This window comes from Carcharhinus amblyrhynchos, chromosome 8, assembly GCF_965287045.1.
Source record: "Carcharhinus amblyrhynchos chromosome 8, sCarAmb.v2.hapA, whole genome shotgun sequence".
NCBI lineage: Eukaryota > Metazoa > Chordata > Chondrichthyes > Carcharhiniformes > Carcharhinidae > Carcharhinus > Carcharhinus amblyrhynchos.
Genome location: NC_137331.1, coordinates 75904179 through 75925628, shown reverse-complemented (window position 1 = coordinate 75925628; position 21450 = coordinate 75904179). Strand labels below are relative to the sequence as shown.

Here is a 21450-nt window from a genome sequence, read left to right as displayed (position 1 = left end):
GCATTTGCTGTTGGTGGGACCGGAAGATCCTGCCAGTGAACAAGACCGGAAAATTCTAGCCAAGATGTGTGTGATAATCCATGACATTTCCTTTCATTGTCCCATACTGTGACAAATATATTTTCCCTTGTGACATGTTTCAGTTAGAAATTTACTTCACAGAAATCATGGGTGGAATTTTTTGGTCCAACTGCAGTGAATGGAGATTTAGCTGAGCGCCAAATTCTCTGTTGCTTGCAGCAGCGGTATGTTGTGATTGGACAGAAAATTCTGGCCCATAGGTGCAAAGCCAGATCCTATTGTGATGATGTGCATTTTATTCATACTTCTACATGGTACTGGACCAGTTGCAGACCTAAACAGGAAAAGTATTTTGTAATTAATGGATTTTATTTGCTTGAGTCACAAAATTTTAAGATTTCTTAATGAAATAAGAATTGCGCAAAAATCAGCACTGCACCACCGCTGCATCATCAGATTACATCCACAGCCTGCAAATGCTATAACAGAAAACTTCAAAACATTTAACATTTTATTTCTAAAGCTAATGGGTTTCAACAGGTTGATCTCCTTAACTATTTGTACCCATCTCTTAATCGAGAAGGCGAAGCAAGTGTGGAAGGAGTTCTCAATCAACTGGTGCAGGAACATTTACAGCTAGCTCCTCTGCAGTGGGGTGAGTACGAAAATGTTAGTTTGAGACACTCAAACTAGTAGTGAATCCACTAGTTTGAGGAATCTACAGATTTTATTGTGAGGAAAACCTGATATTACTTGTTTTATTTGTTTTACATTTTAATCTGAGCTGGAGATGTTTGCAACTCTGAAGTTATTTGTTGGAATATGAATATGAATATTTTGTTGATATCAAACATCTACATTTGGTATTTCTGGTCTTGCACTTCTAATAATGAAATGGCTGTAGCAGACTGTGAGTGATTAGATTATGCCTGTACCTAGTCGTTTCCTGTTTTTTTTGGATAAAGAAATGTGAACACAGATTTTCCTCTAGCATGAGACCATTTTTGCTTACAATACTGCAGGTAAATCAAGATATTTTTAGATTTTTCTCAAACTTGAGAGACAAGCGGGCTTCAGATTAAGTGAATGTGATAAGAACAAAATCCTGCTTCACCAAAGTGACATCAGTTGTGTTGGAATTAATCTCTCTCTATCATTCATAGTCTTGCATGTTACAAATTTATTCAGTTTTTAGATCTAAAAAATTAAATTTAAGATAAACTGGAAAATTTGTTACAATTAAAAATAGCCGCTATTGCTGAACACACTCAAAATTGATTTTGATCAACTTCAATTATTGTTCAAAGTTGTTAATGTTTTGAAGTGGCATTTTGGCTACTGATTAATAAATTACGTTTAATGTGGATAAATATTAGGCAGTTCATGTTGACGTGTAAGATTTATTCTGGGATTAGTGAGAATGAAATTAGATTTCTTGATAAAAGAATATGCGATCTTTATTAAGTCTTACAGTGCAAAGCTGCAAAGACTCTTAACTGATGAATCTTGTGTGAATCTTTTTGAAATGGAATTGATGCATTTATGTCATATGATGAAGGAAAACGTCTAAGGGTTTTGAGAGACAGAAAATTCAAGTAGAGTGATTACAAGAAAGCTGCCAGAAAGGTCTACCCATTAGTTAGAGTAAATCTGCTGGGTTTATGCTTTCTGATGATATGGTAAGTATAGATACAGTGTTGTTAAATATAGACGTTTTAAAACAGTTGGTGATACTTTTAACAGTTCAAAATTGTCTGTTTAATAAATGAAAGGTATATTAAAGATGTTACTAAAAGGACAACTTAATTTTTTGGAAGAGTAAAAGATTCACATAGATTAACTAAATCACTCTGGCGATAGTTTTAAGCTTTATTAATTACTTACTTTTAGTAAGAAGACTGATTAGCTAAGTTGGCTAGATGGCTAGCGTGCATGGTTCAGAATAACTCCACAGCGTGTGTTTGGTTCCCTTTTTGGCAAAGATAAGTGATAGGTAGTGTCTCCTTGCACTGCCCCTGTGAGTAGAAAGCAAGCGCTAACCACCACTGACAAAAAATTGACTGCCAAGAAAACATCTTAGGATGAAGAATTGGGAGACAAAGTACAAAGAACAATACAGCACTGGAACAAGCCCTTTGACCCACCAGGCCTGTGCCAATTACATTGTCCTACCTAGATCAACCACCTGTATCTCTCTATACCCCACCTGTTCATATGCCTAACCAGCAAAGGTTACTGAGGTATCTGTCTCATAAGAACATAAGAACATAAGAAATAGGAGCAGGAGTAGGCCATCCAGCTCTTCGAGCCTGCCCCGCCATTCAATAAGATCATGGCTGATCTGTCGTGGCTCAGTTCCACTTTCCCGCCCTCTCCCCATAACTCTTAATCCCCTCTCTTATCAAAAACCCATCAACCCGCGTTTTAAAAATATTTAGCGAGGTAGCCTCCACCACTTCAACGGGCAGAGAATTCCAGAGATTCACCACCCTTTGAGTGAAGAAGTTCCTCCTCAACTCTGTTCTGAACCGCCCCCCCTTTATCTTGAGGCTGTGCTCCCTACTCCTACTATCCTTTCTGAGCGGGAAGAGTCTCTCCACTTCTATCCTATCCATCCCATTCATCATCTTATACGTCTCAATGAGATCTCCCCTCATTCTTCTAAACTCTAACGAGTACAAGCCCAATTTAATCAGCCTCTCCTCATAGCTCAACCCCCTCAACTCCGGCATCAGCCTAGTAAACCTCCTCTGCACTCCCTCCAAGGCCAAAATATCCTTGCGTAAGTACGGCGCCCAAAACTGCACTCAACCACCTCACTTGGCACTACTCTCCAGGCCCCTATCACACTCTGTGTAAAAAAAACTTCCTCTGCACACCGCCACTGAACCTTTTCCCCCTTACTTGAACTTGTGCCCCTTTGTAATTGCCATATCTACCCTAGGAAAAAGCTTCCAACTGTTGACCTTATCTATACCCCTCATAATTTTATAAACTTCTATCAGGTTGCCTGTCAGCCTCTGTCTTTCCAGGGAGAACAATCCCAGTTTATTCAATCTTTTCTTATAGCTAATACCCTCCATACCAGGCAAGATCCTGGTAAATCTTCCCTGTACTCCCTCCAAAGCCATTACAGTCCTTCTGATAGTATGGCGACCAGAATTGGACACAGTATTCCAAATGTGGCATAACAATCATTTTATATAACTATAACATAATTTGCCAAAGGCCTTACTTCTGTAATCGAGATAGTCCTTAGATTACTATTTGAATAGAAACAATGTGCAGGGTTATGGGGAAAAGGCAGGGAAATGGTGCTGTATTAATGTTAATTGGAGAGCCAGTCAGACACAATGGGCTGAATGGCCTCCTCTGCCACAGCAATTCGATGAATCTGTGACCGGCTGTCAGGCAGAACACACTTTTTTCTTTACATTTTTAGTAAATGTAAATGTTCATGTTGCATTACAGTGATTATATAGCTTTGGATATGTTGTGCTGTTGTAAAAAGTGCATACTTGGACATCGCGTGAAATTGAAGAAACTGGTCTGAGTGAAAATTCTATTTAAAAAGATGCATTACAGCTGTTCGACTAGAGGTGCATAAGGGTATCATCTTTGAGTTGATAAATGGCTGTCAATTATTTATTAATTAGATGTTTAATTTTATTCAGGTGGTGGGCATTAACTATGTTCTCCTAAATAGAGGAGCAGACTGAAATCATAACTGTAGGGTTTGGGGTCTATGTTTGTAATGCATGCCATTGTTTTAAAAAAAAGAACTTATAAATGCGTGGTTCTATTATTCTTTGAGTTCTAAAGAAGTCATATTGAACTCAGTGTTAGCTATGTTTCCATCTCCAGTGATGCTGCCAGACCAGCTGGGTTTTTCCTATTTTTGTTTCAGATCTCCAGCATCCATAGTATTGTGCTTTTATTTTTCACTAACTATCTGGATTAGAACAATACTAACCATAGGTTGCCTCTCTTAATATTTCAAAATTAAGGATGACATCCCATGATTAATCTGAATATCAACTGTATCATCCAACATCCTGCTATGTACCTAAAATAATTGTGCTGCCAGATTGTATTGAAATTTCTATATTACTCATATTATCATTTGTTCCAAATAGATAACACTCATTGCTTTACATAGTTAACAGCATCAATGAACAAAAGATCAACTGAAACAAGATTGCTGTATACTTACCATGTGTTTAAAAAAAACAAGAATGTAAACATTATTGCTAAAGTATATTTATATTTTGGTAAGAAAAATATACACCTAGGACTTGTCAAAGCTTGCAATTAGAAGAGCAATGCATAAATTCAATTGTGTTGAATTAATTATGCCATGCAGGTAGATGTTTCATTGTAAACCTTGGGTAGAGAATTGGACTGTCTTACTTTTACCCATTTAAGTATCAAACTACCAATTACAGCATTTTTCATTTTAACTAGCCGAATTATCTGAACAATTCGGAATGATTTACTTTTGGTTTTACCGCAATAATCTCTACTGCTACAGTAATATGCTAATGGCTACTAAGTTCAGTTGTTCTGAGAAACTGTGCATTCGTATGTTGTGATGATTTTGTGATTTTGGATGTGACAAATGTGTTTTTAAAGCCACAATAATGTATTTGTTAATTTTTGGACTGGCCTGATTCCTGCAATAGGAGGTTTGCGCATAAATGAATCTTAAATATGCCAGGATATTTAAAAGTTTAAATGCAATTTTCATTGCTCCATTGATCCGTCTTCAAGGCAATTGTTCCTGGTGAGGCTTTGCAGTGCATTCTGTGGGTAAAAATAACTTATTCCTTGCTCTTCTCTGACTTTAGCTTACAGTCAGGGATTCCAACAGACTTTGTTTTACACTTTGTCTTAGGTTTTCCTCCTCTTTCAGACCTTTAACCAGTTAAAATTATTGCAATTAGCATCAATTTTAATGATTTTTCTGAAACGGTTTTTTACATTTCAATAGTTTTTGAATGTAGAAGGTACAGTGATGCAAAAATGTAGGTATCTTCAATGGAAAATGGAAGTCACTGGAATGTGATTTTAGTCTTTGAAAAAGAGCAGTGATATTTTCTGTTATTTTTCCAAGGTCAAACTCAATAATCTACTATAATTGACAAGTTATGATTTGAATCCTTTTTAAATAAACATATCACGTGCTCCTCCTTCCAAACATTTATTTGCAGCAACTGCAATATTCATTGGTTAAATGCAGAAAAATACAATAAAACATAAGCAACTATTGGGATATAGTCATATTTTCTAAATGTACTCGAGATATGACCAATTTGATTATCTGTTTTAGTTACTCTCCTTGATGCACTGATTTTTTTGCTCAGTTAAGATTCCCAAAGTAACAAAAATCTGTCTACAGTGCATCATTCAGCAGTTCCCAAACACATTATTTTGGAGACTGTTTATGACACTACCCTACATTAATGACTGAATCACATTAATCAGAAGTAAGATTGAGAAAAACAAGATAAATGTGAAAACATGTTATTGGGAAATTAGATGAGTTTTGCAAGATCAAATATTAGTGAAATGTTACTCCTTACTAAACGACCAGAGCTCAACCTCTCTTGCAGCTGTTTCCATGCAACAATAATTTATTAGGTGTTACTAAGACAGTTTCCTTCATTATGAACATCGATGTCCAGCCTACATATTAATAGGCATTGGGTTCTTTTAAGTTTTTGTTATTATTTTTTGCTCCATTTATTGTGTTCCATTGCAAAACATTAACATCATGGATTTGAATAAAAACTTCAGAAATTACTTGGTATGTTGTGTCACTTTTGTACTACACTGACCTTTGAAGAAATCTATCTATTAGGCTCAGCTTTTTAAAAGCTTTTAAATATGAAAGATTATTGAATATTCACTCAAAAGCTGACTCCTGTAGGTCAATGAAAGTAGCAAATTGTCTGTATGGTTTTCTAAAGTAGTGTTCACTTATTTAAAATGGGATTATTCACAGGCAGTAGTCAAGATATACTTCTTCAAAAAGGCTTCTCTTTAATGTTGAATCCATTTTCAGCTGTGTTAATAAAACTGCACTAGGTTACCACAATTAACTTATCAATAAATATTTTTATTGTAAGAAGAAAAGACTGTGTTCTAAGACATCGCTGATAGCAGCAGTTCATAGAACATATTACATTTGGTGATATGCAAATAAGTTTGAGCAGAAATCTGACCAAAAATCAATTTGGAAAACTTGCACAACTCTGAGTGGGATTTGAGCTCGTATGGCCAATTGCTCCCAAATTGGAAACTCAACCCCCAGGTGTTAAATGTGGCAGAATAGTTAATTCTACATATATACATAATGACAATACTCCAGAATTCAATTGCTGGGATAACCTTGATTGTACTAGGGCTCTCATGAGGGAAAATGTAAAACATAACAAAAATTATTTCTACCATTTTAATCAGTTATATTGTTTTGAATTCAATCATTGGGCTTGTGCTCCCATCAGTTTTTAGTTTCCTCCTTGTAGGAATAAAGCAAGGGAAGTCAGAAGGTAATCACTTGCTGAATCTATCCTAGGCGATAGTGTATTCCAAGTTATATGGTTTTTGTTCTGTTATGGTGTAAAAGACCAGCCTGTAAGTTTGGCCTGAAATAAATAGTTCAATGTATTCCTACAGTACTATATCCATCATGCCAATTAACTGGCGATGAGTGGAATTTTCCCAAATTTTTTTCAGTGTCAAACTCTGACTGAAAACTGGTGCATAGCTCTCCAGCTACATGGCCAAGTTTTTACTCCCGATCTTGAGCCCCTTGGGGAAAAAAATAATTGGGCAGGGTTTATGACGTCACTCTGGTGGGGCCTGAAAGAGCTGGCAAGGCCACTGCCATTCTAAAGGGTGCCCCAGTCAGCACAGAAACTGGATAGCCCCCAGTCCAACCTCCCCCACATACACTTAAGACTGCCCACTCAAGTAACTGGGGCTCCTACCCTCCATCCATACCCCAATCACACATCACTAGCCTCAGAGCACTTTCCCTGCCCCTACCTACCCCACTTCCTTGTAGGCATCAGGGCAACCCCCATCCAATTTCCAGACGTCGGAGTAGCTAACCTGTATCAGGGCACACATCACCACCACCACACACACACACACACACACACACACACACGCCCCCCCCCCCCCACCCCCCCCGGATAAGACTTAATTTTGTGCCTCCAGTGAATCTCCTTGACTGAATCATGCTTTTAAATAGCCGTTGAGTTTTGAATATCCAGTGAGTGCATTCATGTGGCAGCAGACTGGCTAAAGATATTAAGATGTATGCAAAATCATTAAAATGAGGTTTTCGCTCTTTGTGGGTATGAACCTTGTGATGTCAAGAGTGTGGAAAATTGGGAAACACTATCTTGTCTGTGAGAATCACGTTTCCCTATTCTCTCTGCCCGTGTTGGCAATCCCACAGACAGTGAACATGAGCTCAAAATCACCCCTTTATAACTCATCATACTTAGAAACAGCTCTGATAATTACATTTGTTTATTCTAAAGCCCATTGTAATCAGTTACAACACTTCGGTTCAATTTACTCAATGATTGATGTGAGCTCTTGTAACCAATATTCCTGATATTTGTAATACAGGCAAGTAATAATAAACAACTAATCAATTATAGAACAGACATTACTTCAATACCCAATTCAATTAGTTATGTTTATATTGGAGGAATTGAATTCACATCATGGATATTGCACATGTTATTATCAGATGCCAAGATGGATTGATAATACTGCTTAGCTCAGAGATGCAGGAGAGTAATCCTTGGTGACTCATCAACCAATTATTGCTGTATCTGTGAACATCTTATACTTAAAAGGAGGCATTTCCAAACTGGGATTGCACCCCACCACTCCAGATATAGTATATGGAACAAAAATTAGATAATGCTGACATTATTTTGAACATTTATGAAATGCTGAATTCGGCAAACGTTCTTATACCTAAAATAAACAATAATAAAACCTAATAATCCCTGATGTTTAAACTGAAAAGATATCAGCATTATTTTTCACGAGGCAAGTTTGTATCATTTTTAATACAGGGAAAGCATTACCGGCTAAGGAGTATATTCAGTAAATCCTTTCTTCAATGTGAAACAAGAAGTATTTGCAAATGATATGAACATTCTGTACTTTATAAACGAAATATGTTGGATTTGTTTGTGGTGTTTACCAAATAGATTTTCTGATGATATTAAGAGATCAATTTGAAATCTGTCAAAAATTACAATTATAACCAATTTTGAACTTTGTCACAATTGGCATTTTCTATTTAAAGCAATTGGTAAGGAAAACATTTTTAAAAGAAACAGAAAAGAAAATTCTCCTTCATCTGTGTTCAGGCACACTGGGTAATAGCAGTCCATACGTGTGATTCAATTGGGCAGTTTCTTTTACAGATGTGAGCTTTGCCCCGTCCAGTTTAAAATTTGTTGCGTTCAGGTCAACATGCAGACTTTAGAAATAGTTCCATAGTAATTGATTAAATTGGTTTTGAGAGATGTCATTGCGGGAAAGTAGAACTTTTTGGCAACTGGTTACTTAATGAAGCTCTCTGTGCCCTAGCTAGGCATCTTCGCACCAAACTGTAGTGTTTTTCACCCATTGTATTCTTGTGGACTTGATGTGTAAGGTTTTATGCTGGACCATTACCAGCTGCACAATGTATTGCTGTGTTGACATTGACCCAACATTTTGGTAGGACAGGCTTATTTATTATTCACAAATAGGCTTACGTCAACATTGCAATGAAGTTATTGTGAAAATTCCCTAGTTGTCACACTCTGGCGCCTGTTCAGGTACACAGAGGGAGAATTTAGTATGTCTTTTGGACTGTGTGAGAAAACCAGAGCACCTGGAAGAAACCCACGGAGAATGTATAGACTGCACAAGCAGTGGCCCAAGCCAGGAATCGAATCTGGGTTCCTGGTGTTGTGAGGCAGCAGTGCTAACCATTGTGCCACCATGCCACCCAAAGCTTTTAACACCAGGTCATAGACATGGTAGTGCAGCATTTTAACTTGCTGCATTGCTTTAATTTTTTTAAAAATATGTTACAGCAAGTTTGCATAGTTGGTGAAAAGATCATGGATATCAAAGAAAGTTGCATTTGTAGGTGCCTTTCATGAGCTCAGCATGCCCCAATATACTTCAGCCAATTAAGTCCTTTTAAAATGTAATCACAATTGTAATGCATTAAAGTGTACAATCTGTAATGAAAAAATGGTCTAATTATTGCATCTTACAAATAAGCGCACAGTGTAGTAATCTGCTCTGAATTGTAATTTTATGGCATAGAAATGCACTTTTAAATTCCATGCTAGATTGATAGTTTAATAGCAGGAAATTGCATTTAATAATCCTTGGAGCACTAAGCATGCTTTTCTAATTAAATTATAATGAAAAATGTTGAATTTGAATTCCAAACTGAGTTGCCAAACCTCTTTAAATATTTTTCTCTAAATTGCATTCCTGTTTTGCTAAATGTGCTTAACTGTTTACTGTTGATTCACATTGTACTTCCAGTATTGTTTTGCCCATAGCAATTTCCATGATGTCGCTTTGATTTTCAATGGTTCAGCTTACAGTGCATTTTTACAATTTGAAGGAACATTTTGTTCTTTTATTAAAAAATATGCGTTAACCTTCATGGAACTGGCAACCATAAAATAATCTCGAGGGATGAATGCTACAATGCTTGTGCTTTTCCTGATGATTGTATTTTACTGAGCTTTGAAAAACTGAAATTCTGCAAGTCCACTGTAAATAATCTGGAACCAATTTTCAACAATCTACTGTGTAAAATAATTTGTTTTCACATTTATGAAAAAATACCTTTTCTTTTTCAAGTCAACACTCAAACTTGGTGTCTGCTTGTGTTTTAGATAATAGAGCGCAAGAGTAAGGTGGTTATGCTGAACATGTGCACCACACTAGTTAGGCCTCAACTTGAGTATTAGATATAGATATAGAATCCCCAAGGAGGATTTGGCTCATTTGAGTCTGTACTGACCACAATCCCCCCAGGCCCTATCTCCATAACCCTATGCATTTACTCTGCTAATCCCTCTGACATTAGGGTCAATTTAGCATGGCCAATCAATCTAATCTGCACATCTTTTGTGTGTGTGTCTGAGTGTCCACACAGACAGTGACCCGGGCCTGAAATTGAACCCGGGTGCTGTGAAGCAGCAGTGCTAACCACTGTGCCACCGTGCTGCCGTATTGTGCACAATTCTGGTTGCCATTCTATATAAAGGATGGGAACGTATTGGCGAGAGTGGAGGTTTATAAGAATGGTTGCAGGGATGAGAAGTGTCAGTTACAAAGACCGATTAGAGAGTTGGGACAGTTGAGGAGATTTGATAGGAATGTTGAGTATATGGATAGTGATGTTTTGCTGCAATTGTATAGGGCATTGGTGAAGTCACATCTGGAGTATTGTGTACAATTTTGGTTTCCTTACCTGAGGAAGGATGTCCTTGCTTTAGAGGGAGTGCAGCGATGGTTTACCAGGCTGATTCCTGGGATGGCAGATCTGTCATGTGATGGCAGACTAAGTTGGTTAGGATTATATTCACTGGAGTTTAGAAGAGTGAGAAGGAATCTAATAGAAACTTATAAAATTCTAACAGGGTTAGACAAAGTAGATTCAAAAAGAATGTTCCCAGTGGTGGGGAAGTTCAGATCTAGGATAAGTGGTAAATTTTTTATAACTGAGGTGAGGAGAAATTTCTTCACTTAGAGGGTGAAGAATGTGTGGAATTCACTATCACAGAATGTAGTTGAGGCCAAAATGTTGGCTGATTGGGGCTAAAGGGATCAAGGCATATAGCAAGAAGGGGGGAGATCAGGATATTGAGTTTGATGATCAGCCATCGTGGTGAATAGTACAGCAGGTTTGAAGGGCCGAATGGCCTACTCCTGCTTCTAGTTTCTATGTTTCAATGATCAAAATTTTGAGAGGGCTGGACAGGGTAGATTGGGAGAAATTGGATTCTTAAAAGGATTGAGAATAAGGCAAGAAGAGTATTCCAGCTAATTTTTATTTGGTGTGGCAAGAAAAAATGCAGCTGTGATAATCATTCCGCCAAAGATGTTGAACGCTGCTTTTGCAGAAAGGAGAGTCATCTTTAGGCTATGTGTCGCAACAAAATGCTACTACAGAATAAGCAAAAAAAAGCCTTTTAAAGATGACGAAAACCCTGAAGTATTATATGTATCAACGATATTTAGATACCTTTCCTTGGTGAAAGCAAGAACCAGTAGAAGCTAATAGAGTGCTGGAATCTCTTTGCAACATGTAAAAGGCATCTTGATGGATACATAAATAGGGAGGGAACAGAAGGATACAGTCTGAGTAAGGGCAGAAGTTTTTCTTTAGTTTACTTAGGGCTTCATGATTGGCACAAGGTTGGAGGATTTCTTCTTGTGCTGTACATCTTTTTGTTCTTTGTTCTAGTACAGAGAGAAAAGACATGCTTTAATTTATACACAGGTGCAACAGAAACAGTTCTTTCTGATGCTGAACCATAGTTTGGGGGAAAGTTATTTTCAGTCAACATACAAAAAACTACAAGGGCCAAGAGGCATAGAACTCAAGGGCATAGGACAACAGAATGCAACCTTTCAACCTAGAGAGAGAATAATCACTGAAATCTCATATACTCATATCCTGCTGGAGTTGTTCTCACTAAAGCCTGTACTGATTTACAACTAATTTGCAGAATAAAGGAATAGAAAGCTAGAAAAAACAGCATAAAAATTTCACTGAATTTCCACAGCTATTTACAAGACTAGGAAAGCTGAAAATAGCATATCACATTACTCCACGCTGAAATGAAGATAGTGTATTTGTTTATAGCCAAAACATTTCCTCATTCATTTTTGCCACAGATAAAGAAGGAAATGACTCTATATTGAAGCAAGGAGTTATTTCACCTGTGATAGATCCAACAAGCTGGAACCCAATGGATCTACCAGAGTTTCGGTAGATCTTAGACAGGGGAACAAAACAGTTGAATGCCAAGTTTATCCTCTGTTGTTGGTGGACAAGAACGTAGCAAAATTGAAAAAGATGTTGAGTCTTCATAAAGCCAGATGAAAATGAGTGTTTTTTGGCAACTACTACTCAATGAAGAATCTTAAGTTGCTCGCAACCTTCATTACACCATTTGGGAGGTTTTATGTCAACAGGTTATTCTTCGGGATTACATCAGTGTCAGAAATCTTTCAGAGGAACTTATCTTAAAAAGACTGGATGGAATCATATATCACATGGATAATGTCCTAATCGATGGATTCAGTCTCACAGAATGCAAGCTATGAGGGATTTGAGGTTGTTTTCGTCAGAAAGAAGGCAGCTAAGAGGAGACCTTATTGAAATGTACAAGATGATTAGAGGTTTAGATAGGGTGGACAGTGATAGCCTTTTTCCTCGGATGGAGAAAGCTAGCATGAGGGGACATAGCTTTAAATTAAGGGGTGGTAGTTATAGGACGGATGTCAGAGGTAGGTTCTTTACCCAGAGGGTGGTAAGGGTATGGAATGCCCTGCCTGCTGCAGTTGTAGATGCGCCAAGTTTGGGGGCGTTTAAGAGGTCCGTGGATAGGTTTATGGATGGAAAGGGAATGGTTTAGGTTAGAAGGTCATTGCTTTTTTCTTAATTGGTCGGTGCAACATCGAGGGCCGAAGGGCCTGTTCTGTGCTGTAACGTTCTATGTTCAATATTGCAATGCCTATTAGAAGCAAGATTTACGCTCGACAACAAATACAAATTTTCACAGCTGATTGTCAAGTTCCTTGGAAATTGTGGATGCATCTGGTGTCAGAGTTGATCCACAGAAGACAAGAGCAATTAGAGTTTCCAGCTCCTTGACATTACTGAACTCCAGAGATTCATGGGTATGGTAAACCAAGTTGGAAAGTTCTCGTCCAATCTATCATCAGTGAGCCCCAATGTCAACTGTTATGACAGGACAATACATGATGCTGGAAGGAAGCACAGCAGAGGACTTTTGAGAAAGTCAAAGAGATGCTGATGTTACCTGATGTTTTAACTCACTATGACCCAGACTTATCCATTATCACTGCTGCAGATGCATCTCCTGCAAGATTAGCAGCTGCATTCTTTCAGATACAGACTAATGGAAAGCATAGACCACTTTACTACACATCCCCTTTACTGACAGACTGAACAGAGATGTGCAGTAATTTATTTATTTAGATTTTTTAAGCAGTGGCTTCACATTTGCTGCTTTCCAATCTGTTGGAACCATCCCAGTCCAGCGAATTTTGGTAAATTACCACCAGTGCACTTCCTCTTTCCCCTGCAATCTCTAAATTCCCTGGGATGCATTCCACTAGGGCCAAGAGATTTGTCTATCTTCAGCCCCACTAGTGATAGGGGTTTGTTGCAAGGAACTTGTTAGTGACTTTCTGTGTTTCCTATTCCTTGATCTAAAGGATGTCTGCTTGCAGACTCTGCTTATGGAAGGGTGCTCCACATGGAGCAGTAAGATCGAAGGCAACCAGTAAGTAGGTTCAATGCATCATCACAAAGTTCTAAGTAAGGTGCAGTGTTCTGGGTTTTAGTCAGTCAGTGGATACGAAGCAGCGTGATGTTGAGGAAGCCAGAAATTGGGGAATGTATATTGAACAGCAAGTTCCAGTTATGATGTATGCTGTTTTAACAGAGTTGACTACCAAATTTGCCATGGCATTTACTTATTCTGTGTTTTGCTCCGAATAATATGCTTTTAATTTCAATTTTTTAATTGAGGAGAAACAGTTTTTTTATTACGTTAAGAATATGAGCTTACACAATGTGAAAATGCAAACTTAAAAAAACCAAACAGATTGGAATTTTTAAATTGTGTACGTTTTCTGTAGCAAAATATTGTATTTGATATGCATCTGGTGATAAAGCTTTCATTGTAAAGTCCTTAAATTAATGAGAATTATATTAAATGGCAGCTTCACATTTTTGGGAGGTTTTAGAGAGTAAAAGGCTTTTGCCAGAAGGCAGTTCAGTTGGAGAATATCAGAGGTGTGCCTCAAACGTTTACAACATAATGGTGTGCTGTGATGTAAAGAAAATTGGGAACCGTGGATCATATGAGATTGAAGGACAGCCACCATTATACAAGGGTGACTATTTTAGCTTCTCCTGATATGAAAAGCACAAATATCAACTTTTATAGCCATTAAAACAGGACTTAACTGGATTTTTTCACTTCAGTATTCATTTATTTGAGTCTTCCATTAACGATTTAGTTTGATTGCTTCAGGAACTTAGGTTTAGTCCTGAAAATCCTTTATTCAGGTACATGTGAAGTTAATTCCAAGACATTAATCCTTGTTTCACGGATCTATGCATGAGACTACTTGATCACTGAGGAGCATGAAAACATCCTCTATTAAATATTATCGAGAAAAATATATAATTGATTACACTGAACTGCCAGACTGAATCTGTTACTTATTAGGATTATCAGTTTGGCAATACTGCGGAGAACTAATTTGCCTTCCCAATTGGATGACTCTTCCTGCTCAGAAAGGATAATAGGACTAGGGGGCACAGCCTCAAGATAAAGGGGGGGGGGGTGCGGTTTAGAACGGAGTTGAGGAGGAACTTCTTCATTCAAAGGGTGGTGAATCTCTGGAATTCTCTGCCCGTTGAAGTGGTGGAGGCTACCTCGCTAAATATTTTTAAGACGCGGGTTGATGGGTTTTTGATAAGAGAGGGGATTAAGGGTTATGGGGAGAGGGCGGGAATGTGGAACTGAGCCACGACAGATCAGCCATGATCTTATTGAATGGCGGGGCAGGCTCGAAGGGCTAGATGGCCTACTCCTGCTCCTATTTCTAATGTTCTTATGAATGATGTGGCTTCAGTACAAGAGAACAAAAAGATGAAAATTCAGCCTTTTTGGTGATTGACAGACACAACCACAGGGGTTATTGGCAAGCTGTCAGTGCTCTGAACGCCAGGATTGAGACCGTGATGGTTCAGTTATATATTGTGACATGTTCCTCTTGATTCAAATTGTACAATTTTTAGATATTGGCAAATTAGCTCAAAGTAGATACAAGTTGTGTCAGTCTTAATTACAAAATGAATTTGGGCTTCAAGTCTATGTGATAATGCTAATTTCATCTGTTATTTTACTGTAACTTGATCAGCACTGACCATTGCCCATGTGATCAAGGTTGTTCCCAAATGGAAATATTAATTGATTACAAATAAACAGGTTTCTACTTGAATTAGAGACAGCTATATGTTTATAAATATCATAATTGTAAGTGTTGTAATGCCACAACATTTTAAAGTAAAAGTGAATTGTGAGTATTCTTGAATTTTTTTTCAAAGAGCCTATTGAGGTTGATCAAAACTGTCTTGTCTAAAAATTGATTGAAGGTGATTCAAAACTGGATGATGTAATAAACTAGTCAAATACAGTTTTAGCCATTGCGGTATTACAAACTAAATCAATATTCTACTTCCGGGTTTTAATCAATTTTTCAGGATTGTAAATGTACCTCAAGCTTGCAGTAGTGGTTTGTTAATGCTAGATGAGTCTATGTTTCAGCTTGTGCGTAAACTTGTGTTTTGGAGAAACCTTTTCGCATGCATGCCTTTTGTCAGTATAAGCTAAAATATTAAATAGTGCAATAATTAGAGGAAAGTTTTCATTTGAAAGCTTCACATCTTCATACCCAAAAAAGTTTTGTCACAAATCATTTGCGATCATTTCAGCAGCTTAGGCCAAATGATCTGGTTATGTTCTGATTGCACTTGTGTAACCATTTTGTTAGTCATGAACAGGAAATAACAAGTGAAACATAGAACTAAGGTAGGATCTTGAGTTAGACGATATGCAAATTCTGTCCCTGGTCACCAGGGAAAGAGAACATTGTGTTTGGTGGAATTTTGGAAGGCATTGCTGAGGTTTCAGGGATTACACGTGAGGGCTGGCTCACTGGTGTATTCCTTGTATCTCCAGTAAAAAGAAGATTGCGCATATCGACACAGACATCAAGTCTTTTTACTGTGTTTACGCCAGTCCAACGCCAGCATACCCACATCATTCCTTGTATCTGCCAGCAGGGAGGACTGATTGATCATGAGTTTTCCAACAGTTGTTCATGCCTTTTTAAGTGATATTTATACACATTGAATTTGGTGATTGCATGATTGGTTGCAGGACATATGTTTCTATTTCTGTCCATTTTTAGCCAAATTACCAACTTTGAATAAAACACAGATGGTAATTATATTTTTATTTGCTGAAATAGTAAATGAATATTGGCACTGTTGGATAGATTTTAATTTTCACCACCTGGACAGTAATTTTGTGGAGTGGATCACCCACCATTTATAGAATCTGCCTGACCTCCTTTCCATTCAAACTGGTGGAATGAACACCATGTGGACTTTATTAAGGATGGGTTATCAACTTCATAAATTATCGCACAAAGACAGAAACATACACACCCTGTATGCTAGTATTGTTTGCTAATAGTATTCACATAAAATGAACATTTGGAAGAGGTACTGAAGGTTAGCTGGCGCATAATAAATCTATGTGGAGTTAAATTTTTCAGGACAAAAAAGATGAGAAGGATAAAGAAAGTAGATAGCAGTAATCATATTTTAATAATACTTCTGTGAATATGGTGTAATCTCTGCCCGAGTCAAGAACCATAGCAACCCCCTCTTGAAGGCATACAAAGAGTCAACACCCACCAAACCTGTAAGCAAAACATTCTAGAGGTTCACTATTCTCTGACAAAAGAGCTGTCTAACACCCAGTGTATTTCAGCTCTTACATGGTTTAAACTCATGATTGAAAAAAAGATTGATTTTAAGGAATTGGCAAAGAGGCAATAGTGATATGAGAAGCATGTTTTCACGCAGCAAGTGGATAAAGTTTGGAATGTACTGCCTGTGAATTTGGTGGAGACAGGGTCCATCAAAGCATTCAAGAGGGAATTAGACTGATCTGAAAAGGAAAAATGTGCAGGGTTATGGGGAGAAGATGGCAGAATGGCACAAAGTGAATTGTTGACTCGGAAATCTGGTGCAGACATAAGGAACAGAATGGCCGTCTTTTGCAATGTAACTGTTCCGTGAAAATAACATGATTTCTTATGGCAGTCCCACGTAATTCTTAAGCTTCAAATTCAAAAGGTCAGAAGAAACTTTGACAAAATGATGTGAAGTGGTTTATTCAGTTTGACTGAAAGTAGGGGTTTGAGCTGAAGTGCATGTCTGTTGATCTACAGTTTGATTCAGATTTCAACCGGACTGAATTAATTCTTTCAAAATTGATCAAAAACTATTTGCATCCAATCAGTAAAAATATTGATGCAGATAGAAGGCCCAGATTTGCTCCTGATCAGCTGCACTTTATAACTGCAAGTGCATGGTTAAAATCAAAATAAGTTCATTAAACATATCTTGCTTTTATGTTTCTAAACACTATGTTTACTGACAACATAATTTAACCACTCTAGAGTTGCAACTGCTTACATCTTCAAAGTGCATAAATGATTCACTCTTCGGTTTTGCAAACAGTAGAAATTACTCAATAAATTGGTTCATCTATGACAACAGTGTCTGGGAATGGTGTGTATCAGACAAAACTGGCAAAATAGAACTTTATGCTAATCCAGAATAATTGCAATTATTATTTAGAAGTGTTAACTGTTGATAGCTAACCTTATTGTGAAATCAATAACATGACTACATTTTGATATTTATAAACAAAATTAAAAGCTCAATTTAAAATATAAAATAGATCACTATATTTCCTTAACATTTGTCACCATATTATGTAATTTCATAATTCTTTGTACTTTCAGCCAATGATGAATTTAGGTAGCAGAGCTGAAAGAATAAATTCAACCACTGTTCCACTGGCAAACCTTCATAAATATGTATTCAAAGATCTATTAACCTGTGAAGCTATTTATAGAGTTCTTTGAAATGATGTATTGCAATCTAATCTGACTTTTTGGAAAAGTTATTCTTCTGTTGAAATATGATACATAATTTTATCTAATTCATTTTATTAAACCATCCTTTTCATTGGAAATTATATATTATTTGAATGTATATTCCAATCTCTTCCTTCCCACGCATTTGCACAATGAACGGTAGAATTTTTAAAATAATATGTAAGTAACTTTTCTGCTACTTATGGTCATTTTAAATCAGAAGGTAATTTTTTTAATGAATATATCCTATTATGTTAAAATACATTGCTCAAAACAAAAAAGCTGAACAAATGTATCTATTTATGACTTTGGATCATATTGTGTCCCTTGTTGCTTTGCAAATATTGCTTCCAAAGCATTAATTCTGAGCGCTGATCATTTTCTGCTGATGCAGTCCTGATGTGTTTCATCACAAAATGTGCTAGCATATACATTGATGGTAAACAAACTTCAATTTGGAGAAAAAAACACTTATTATGATTCTCATAGATGAGTGAAATAGCTGCATCAATTTTCAAGTCCAAATCGTGATTTAGTCTGGAGAAAACATGCCTCTCTGACCAGCCGGTTTTCATTTTATTTGCATCTCAATTGGTGTTTGATGTCCTGTTTTTCTCATTCTCTCCCTCTTTGGAAATGTAAATTCGAGGTCAATCCAAAATTATTGACTTGAAATGAAATCTTGTCAAATTCTCCCTGCCATTACAGATTATGCAATTTGTATTTAATCTTTTTCAAGAAGCAGTTTTGACTTCCAATACTGTTTTTATGAACAAATAACTCAAACCTCATATTTCTAATACTTGCAGCGTAAGTATCCAAACCCTGTGCAATGATAAAGCTATTTCAGTTCATTTTATTGAGCCGCTAAATCCTCATTAGCTTTTTTTAAGGAAGTATGTATTGCAGATAGAATAACTTAATATATTTAGTTGATTTTTTTCATCACTTGGGCCTCTGATCAATATAATTGCAAACTGAATATTTCTTTATTTTGTGGCTCCATAATGAAATGGAATTGGATAACCTCAACTCAGTTCTTAAAAAAAATGCAAAACTTATAATAATTAGTAACTGACAGACACTGCAATGATAGCTAATGCAAATAAATGGTGAGGTTCACACACATTTTTTTTCCAATTGGAGTTGGAACATGTTGTTGAAGATGAATATTTATGCTTATATATAGGACTGGATTTTACCAGCCCCTCTGTCATGCTGCTTCTGGCACGCTCCCAGAATTAGCAGTGGCAGAGATTCAGCCACTTAAAGGAATAGAGAAATATATATCCAAATTTGGAAATGACAGTAGGTTTGGAGGCTGCATAAGTTGTAGGAGTAGAAGGTTATAAAAGAATAGAAAAACATTAAAAAAAGAAGCTGGAGAAAACCAAATTGACCATCCATTCAACGTGATCATAGCTGATCCTGGGCTTCAACTGCACTTTGCTGCCAGCTTCCCTTACCCCTTGATTCCATGACAGATTAAAAATATGTTATCTCAGCATTAAATATATACAATAATGGTGCAGCCGGGCATCCTGGCACTTCCCACCGGGTGGGAGGGTGGTGGGAATTGGGGAGGGTGGGGGGAGGCCAGCGATCAGGGTGGGAGTTCAGAGATAAACAGGAGGCCAGTGATCAGGAGGCCGGCAGTTGAGGTGGGGGGGAGGGGGCAGTGGGCATGAGCCAAACTCCCCACTAATAGATTGGCGCATGCGCATTGGTCCGCGCAGTGCGCTGATTCTGGCCTCTCAGGTGGCACGAGGCCTCGTCTCCCATTTTCCAATGTGAATCACACTAAGGCACTCTGTGGAGCAGAGCATCAGAGATTTGTTCAGGTAAGTATACCTGCAAAAAAGGTGGGAAATTCTCCTGTTTTCCTGCCTGGTTGGGCACTTTGGCCGGGATTCTCCCAAAAAAACCTAAGTGTCCAGGGAACTTCCCTGTTGCATTGCAGTGTTTGAAGCTCAATCCCCAGCTCATAAGCTCTGAACTGAAATTCCTAATACTGCAGATACTTCAGGTCTGGTCGCAATGGACCACATGCTACAGCTGTAACACATCACCTGCCCTGCTAATTTTAATGTGTTTTATTAACTAATTAGATTCCAAGTTTAGCAATATCACTCATTGTATCTGTTGTTACATTGTGTAAAGTAACTAATCAAGCTATAAGTTTAATGCAATGCTTGTATCTCCCCAATATCAGAAAACTACTGTCCCAGTTTAGACAATTAAGATATTCAAACACAGCAATCAATCACTTATCTGCTTACCTCATTATTTGCTTTGAACAGTCACCAGCTACTAGTGAGCATATGGTATAAAAAGCAGCACCTCCTTTCCCACCTGCACCAAATCCCCAAGTTAACACTTGTACCCTGCCATACTTAGCCCTCATCATTTCCAATCTGTGTTCCCACTCTAGATTGATTTAGTGACTGGACAAAACGTATGGCAGATGGAGGGTTTAATGTGGGTCATAGAAAACCAAATCAGATTTTTTTTGTCGTGAATAGAAGAAATCCACAAGGGGGCATAATCTTAAAATTAGAGCAGTGCCAAGTAGAGGAAATCTGGAACTCTGTTTTTGCGAAGACTATTGAAGAATCGAGAAGAAAGCTGGGCAATTGAGTTGATGCACAAATCAGTTGTGTTCTAACAGGTTGGTAAACATGGCTCAAGGGTTGAATGGTCTTTTACTTTCACACACTTTTACAATCATTATATTGTTTCTGTTTATTAAGTTCCCTAATCTGCCTATATTGTTTGCTGGAGCAGACGAGTGAAGGAGCAGAGAGAGAGCTAAGATTTTACCTGTTAAAAACCTGTTTAAAATAAGTTTAAAGCACTTTGTTCTTTGTAGAACTGTTTAAAGCATTTATTGTATTTACTGCTTTAAGAATTCTGAGGGAGTGGTTAGAAGGGAATTGTGGACCATCCAGCTTTAAATCAGCGCCAGGTTTAAAAGGAGGCCTGGTGTAGACAGCGGGCAGCGTCTGAGCGGGCAGCGGAGTGAGAGGGAAGCAGAGTGAGCTAATAGGGCTTAATGTCAAAAACGGCTGGAAGGAAAAAAGGCCAGGTGAGTTTGTTTGAAAAAACACGGAAAAACAAAAAAAAAAAATTTTTTTTCAAAACTACTACAGTGAATAATGGAGGGGCATGTGATGTGTGGTTTCTGTATGATGTGGGAACTGGTGGACCCCAGGGTCCTCCCCAGTGACCATGTCTGTAGTAAGTGCAGGTTGCTGGACGAGCTCCAGCTCAAGGTGGATGAGCTGGCCTCTGAGCTAGAGACACTGAGGCTCATCAGGGGGAGAGAGGGTGCCATTGTCAATGGGGTGCAAGTGACATCCACCCCCCCTA

The 21450-nt window shown here is 37.7% G+C and overlaps 1 protein-coding gene across 3 annotated transcripts in view; it reads left to right on the top strand.

Annotated features, from left to right (window-relative positions):
* The window catches only part of trappc9 (trafficking protein particle complex subunit 9), a 719084-nt gene that overhangs the window by 397277 nt on the left and 300357 nt on the right, over positions 1–21450 (top strand). For all 3 annotated transcript variants that reach the window (XM_080194286.1, XM_080194288.1, XM_080194285.1), the window contains one exon: positions 586–676. In XM_080194286.1, the coding sequence (XP_080050412.1) occupies positions 586–676 (91 nt within the window). The remainder of the gene's footprint in view (positions 1–585; positions 677–21450) is intronic.